The sequence below is a fragment of the Poromitra crassiceps genome (genome assembly GCF_964638095.1).
Source record: "Poromitra crassiceps genome assembly, chromosome: 16".
Lineage (NCBI taxonomy): Eukaryota > Metazoa > Chordata > Actinopteri > Beryciformes > Melamphaidae > Poromitra > Poromitra crassiceps.
In genome coordinates, this window is record NC_139645.1 from 10,813,079 (window position 1) to 10,819,482 (window position 6,404).

Sequence of the window (6,404 nt, forward strand, 5' to 3'; positions counted from 1 at the left end):
ATTTTGGGGTACTGCACTCACTGGGACCGGTGGAAAAGGCCGTGATTGGAAGTCTTGGGATGACAAATTGGGTATGACTGGAAACTGGAGATTCTTGTGGATTCAATGAGCCTAATCGTATTCATGTGTGATTGGTAGTCCTCATAGTAGCCCTTCAATTGTATTGAGTTTTTCTCATAGAAATGACATCATCATGATGATGACATTATACAGGGGCAGCAGGATGTATGGCCAAGCAAACATCCTGTAAGTTTAGTCATGTGTGCAGATGCAGTGAAGACGTCTCTGTTCAGATCATATTGTACTCCACTCTATACCACGCATGCTTAATAATCGGTGAATACGATTATGAGGGGATCTTTGGAAAATTGTCTCCCCTTTTACTTCAGCAATAAGTTCATGTAAAGCTGTGGTCTTTATTGCCATAGCAAATTTCATATTTTGTACGTGTAAAGAGGAGGGGAGCACTTCAAGTGTGGTCACCCTCTGGCACCACACTGTTAATCCGGGCTGACTATGTAACTTTATTTTTTTTATAAATAATTATGAGAAGGGTGCCCCCCCCCCACTTAAGCACCTGCCCCCCAAAATGTGCTCATCAAGAGCTTTAATTTATATAGCCTACTGTATGTAATATATACACTACTTAGAACTGATTTTCACCCAAAATGTCATTCACGCACCACTCTGGTTCTCACCCTATTGATATTGAGGGGGTGAAATAAAATCCTTGTTATGATTATTTGTGATATTGATTTCAACCATATGTCCTGCCCATTGACAGTACAATAAGTCCTGCCCTATGGAAGATGAGGATGGAGACTGTGGTCTCCTCATCCTCACAGCCATGTGTCAGTCAAAGGGAGGGAGGCCCCGCCCACTGCACTCGGCCGACCAATGGGAATCCACGGGGATTATCCCTGCTGATATAAAAGCCCGTGGATGCTGAAGCTGCGGGAGGTGCGCTCCTTTTCGTCCAAACGCAGCAGCCAGTAGACTGTCTGTCCCTCCCCACCCACCTGGCCACATCTGAAGCCAGGAGCAACATCACCAAAACTTTAAGCAGCAAGTCCCGAAAAACACAGACAGAACTCTGTGTTATGATGGAGCACTCCAAACAGAGTCAGTACGGCCCGAACGAGACGAAAGAGTCCGGGTCCGGGGACGTGTTGAACGGACACTTTGGAGCGGTGGTCGGGTCCGCCGGGGTCTCCACCGGGTCCCACGCACACACGCCGGCCGCTGCTGCTGGCGCCTCGGGGGGGTCCGTGATGCAGAGCAGCAGCTGGCGAGAGGAGCGCACCCGCAGCGTGGAGGACAACGAGATGAGCCTCCCGGCGCTGGTGGCGGCGTACGGCACCATCCTGAGGGGGCTGGGGGAGGACCCGCAGCGCCAGGGGCTCCTCAAGACCCCCTGGAGGGCCGCCACCGCCATGCAGTTCTTCACCAAGGGCTACCAGGAGAAAATCATCGGTGAGTTTAAATCCACAAAGCCGCTCAGAGAGAGAGAGAGGCTGTCGGGATTTGTCCTGCTGTGAATGTGATCCACAAGTGGGCAGATACTCAGCCAGCAGCCTGTCTGTCATCAGAGAAAGCACCGATATTCACGACAACACACTTAGGCTGGGAATAATCTTTATGATAGAATTCCGCATTTATAGTATTATTTGGACAATGATACGATATTTGTGGATACATCTGCCACAGTGGTGTAGTGGTCCCTGGAGAAGTGGGTACAGTGTTGGGCAGTAACTTAGTTACAGTCACTTAGTTACTGTAATTTATTACTTTTACCAGTAACTAGTAATGTAAGGGACTACCATTTTCAAAAAGTAATTATATTACAGTTACTAATCCAAGTAACTTCAAGTTACTGCATTACATTCTCCAGCACTGGTACAGTGCTAAAACACTTAGGCTATGTGTGGGCTTCTGTGTTGCCAGAAGACAATTTGTTTTTTTGCACTAGGTAGGCAAATAAATACAAAGTCTGCAGTTTGGCATGTTGACTCCTGCTGTGAGGTTGGATTCAGTTGTAAAAGGAGCTGGTTAATCAGGTTGTAGGCTATGTCACCTTTTCAGAACTGGCGTAGCGAAAGTAATTATAGTAAAGTAACGAGTAATGTAACAAATTACTTTTGAAACCAAGTAATAAGTTAAGTAATTTCGTTACTTTCTAAAGGAGTAATCCCTTATAAGTAACTAATTACACTTCCTGAGTAACTTGCCCAACACTGAGTGTGTTTTTTAAGCAGCCTGTCCAGCAAAGCTTTGCGTTAAACTGTGACATGTAAAACATTTGTCAAGGGACAGTTTGCAAAATATGACTGTTCTTACACAGTTCATACACAGGCCTAATGCATGAATACAAGATCATATTCATTTCACAATGAGGCAGTATGTTGTTGTTTCAGTCAGACAGAGGTGTTTATTTTATAATAAACATTCACCTGGTACTGTCGGCATGCAGCAAACTGATTTTTTAAAATGCCATATTAGCAAAGTACTGCAATGACAATAGCAGTACTTTGTGTAGCTTTAGTACCTCGCCTTCGCTTCATCTTCTCATCTCAGGTCAGGCAGGCAGGTAGGCTGCAGGAGAGTGAGCCGACATTTTTATCCTAGGAAGGTAAAGGAAAGGACCCGCCCTACTCTGCCTCTGATTGGCTTACCCAACAAACCAACGCAGGGCCCCAGTACTACTAGCCAATCGAGGCAGAGTAGGGCGGGCCATTGCTTTAGGAAGAAATGAGGGGGGGGGGGGGGGGGGGACTGCAGCACACTACTTGAATGGATCCGCGTCAGGGGGATTTAGAAGTGGGTAGACTCAATGCCGATTGAAAAATAAGTGGGTAGACTCTGTCTACCTGCGTCTACCCTCCACTACACCACTGATCTGCCGTGATACGATTTCGATTTGATTCAATTCAGAGGCCTGCGATTTGAGATCATAGGCTATTTATGCCCATTTAACACACTCGATTACATTTATATCAACTCACAACATGGGCAAAGTGGGCATGTCACGTGCCCAGGGCCCTGGAGCCAATAGACCCTTCCACGATTGGAAGTTGGAAACCGCCTCATTAGTGTTTTGCTTGCACCTGTTTACCCTGCCTTTTTCGACACAAAATGGCCCCCGTGAAAAGGGTCTATGGCGATCCTTCTCCTCAAATAAGGCGCAGTGGTTTCTGGTTTATGTAGGCCTATATAGGTTAGCCTGGTATCCGGCCCCATGTGAATCACATCATAGAGACATCATAGAGACATGTTGTCCTAGAGACTACAGTTGTCATCACTCTTCATAATGTAGATGGGATATTTTTCACTAAAAGTTTTGTGTGGCAGCTCTGGCTCTGTAGACAGTCTGTAGGGTAGGCTATACTACATGTTCATTTATGTATTCTTTCACAATTTGTTGGTGGTGGTTTTATTTAAATGAAGGTGTGTTTTGACTCCTATTATAATTATACTGTGCCTACAATGGCAGTGATTTAACTCTGTGCGCTTGTGGAGGGCAAACAAACACTGTCTGTGCTTGACAGCTTGTAGGCCTACTGATTGGTTGCGTGTGTGCAGGCAGGTAGGGGTCATGGTGAGTTTGTGTCCACGGCCTGTCCTCATGAGAATCCGCCCCTGACTCACAAAATAACAACTAAAATATGATTTTGATTATTTCTGAGTTCTTCCAGACATAAAAAAAAAAAACAGACCTCCTGTTCACTATAAAGTGCCACATTTCTCATGTGTATCGTGCACGTTTTTTTTTAAATCAGGTAACTTAATTAAAGAGCCCTTGATGAACATGAGCATGCACATATTGATCAATATATCATTACACCCTTAATGCTAATTGTAAGCCTATTGTGAGGTTTTTAAGGGGAGAAAAACATGAATAGTTGATATTGTTGGTTCGTGTGCCTTTGGACTTCCTAGTCCACCTGTGACAGAGCATTGACAGAGGTAATTGACAGTGTACTGTAGGATGTAGGCTATAACTGGTCCAGGAAACACGCTCTCCACTTGGAGCTATTATCCCTGCAGATGCACACACTTTAGGCATAATACTGTTTCAGATTCCCACTGGAGGGCCTGCTTGTCAGAATAAAAATAGACCCCGTTTGTCTTATATCCTTTATTTTTAATTAAATCCCAGACAATGAAATCATAAACATCAAAATAGTCAGTGTTCATTTAGTTCAGTGGTTCTCAACTGGTCTACTCTCAGGACCCACATTTTTCCTTAGTCATTAGGTCGCGACCCAACTTTCGGATTTTTTTTATACCACTCAAATTTATTTGACAAAAAATAGTGCAGTAATACACAATGCCTTCATGCACTGTTAAAAAACATGAAATAAACAAAAGTGGAACAAAATGGCAACACTGGATAAAAACCCAATAAGGCAGACTGGTGATGCTCAAGTTTCAAGAATCTGAATTCTTTCACTAAAACAAGTCGAGACAACATTTGGGGATGTTTGGAATTTTTTGTCCCGACCCACCAGTTGAGAAACCCTGATTTAGTTCACTTGTGTAAAAATCAACCCAATGCAAGAGTTTTTCTACAACACCCTTCAGTTTAACTATTAACTTTAGATATAACTGGCCACTTTATTACCACTTGGAACACTTTACCTGTTTGAACACTCAAAGCCAGGGACAGGAACATCCCTGTGCAACAACCTGTAGTACCTTAGCCTAGGTAAACCCAGCCACCACGTGACCTGCTCTCTCAGTTCCCAGTCACATAGTGACTGAGAACAGGTCTGAGAGCAGGTCACGTGGGGGATGGGTTTACCCAGGCTAGTAGTACCTACCCCATGTATATAACACCCCCCCCCCCCCGCCACCCCCCCCCCGTACACACACACATACACACACACACACACACACACTGACTGACTGACTGACTGACTGACTCACTCACTCACTCACTCACTCACTGACTCACTCACTTACTCACTCACTGACTGACTCACTCACACACTCACACAGAGACTTTGCATTCTTAATAGCGCTCATACACGTTGGAGCACACACTCACTGGCCATTTAGTCAGGCCTTGCTCACAGAGTTGGCATGCAGCCTCTTCTCTCTCTCTCCCCAGAGGGTTTTCATAGTCCACTTCCCTGGCATTCCCACTCCGCCCCATGCTCTGCGCAGGTGTGCTCCTCCACTCTGGAGCTCTCCGTGGTGCTGACCCTGTGTTGACTCATTTTGGCCACTAATTAGTCATTTTTGGACATTTAGTCGGCCCTAATTACCTAACTCAAAAATCCAGCTCCGTTAGGTCACCTTGCAGGGGGTGCTCTTTACACTTCACGAAAGATTCAGCACGATCGTACGTAAAATGGCATAGCTGTGGCCGAACACAATATCTGCTCACAAATGACGGGCGGTGTCATAATAACCATTTTATTTGTTGCTCCCCCTACGGAGACACCTCCTTGTGGTTCATTTGTGCGGTGCGACCGGCAATGGGTCGAGGTGAGAGGGTCCATCTGGGCCGGCTTCTCCCCACTGAGGCACGCTGGACTGGCCCCTCCCACCTCCATCTGGAGGCAGTTTAGGGCTTTAGCGGCTTGTTGTGGACTGTGAAGCTGTAATGTATGGGAAGGAATGCGTTTGAATGAGTGAAAGAAAGGCATTGAGGGGCCAGTGAGGGGGGAGGGGATGGACTGCGCTTTATGATCTGCTGCAGAGTCCAGCCGCTGGACATGAGGCTGAATGCAGGTGAACCCAGATGTTTCTATGAGATTTATTCAACTAGGACGTCACGTTGAGACTGACACAAGACTGACACAAGTCTCAACTGCGACAGTTTGCACAACTTTACATCAGACCCTTGAACTACTTCTGCTTTCACTCACAATAATGTCAAAATATAACCGATGTGATGTCTAGTTTTTGAGATATTAACGTTTGTTTGGCACAGCTTTTCAGCATATTTCACACTAGTTTCTGTTGCAGTGGTACCCAGAAGTACTTTTCTGTTGTTGTGATGTCACACTGATTTGTCCTATTATAGTCGAACAGGCTTGTTTTACCAACCACTGTTCGGATAGAAGGCACTTTAATCTGAAGCCATTTGTGTGACCTAAGATTATGACTGCTTTGCAAAGATTAAAAAACAAATCTGGCTTAAGTAAATAGGTAATTTGCCTGAAATAATCTTATAGACTAAAATACCAGTGTTGGAGCCTATGCACAGTGAGGTTTGACCATCCTACCATGCGGTATAAGGTACCATGATGGGTCCTCCTAAAGCTATAATTAGTGACATCATGGGCTGGGTGATATGGGGGTTTGAACAAGGTGGACGACGATGAGGCAAACCTATAAATACGTAGCATCACCAAAATCGATCGTCGGAAAAGCCAGAAAATAAGCGTTCATTTTCT

At 45.2% G+C, this 6,404-nt stretch overlaps 1 protein-coding gene across 1 annotated transcript in view; it reads left to right on the plus strand.

Annotated features, from left to right (window-relative positions):
• Positions 1-1,103: 1,103 nt before the first annotated feature.
• The window catches only part of gch1 (GTP cyclohydrolase 1), a gene marked incomplete at both ends in the record, with an annotated part of 28,333 nt that continues 23,032 nt past the window's right edge, over positions 1,104-6,404 (plus strand). Inside the window, one exon of the mRNA XM_083653129.1 lies at positions 1,104-1,473. Within this exon, the coding sequence (XP_083509255.1) occupies positions 1,104-1,473 (370 nt within the window). The remainder of the gene's footprint in view (positions 1,474-6,404) is intronic.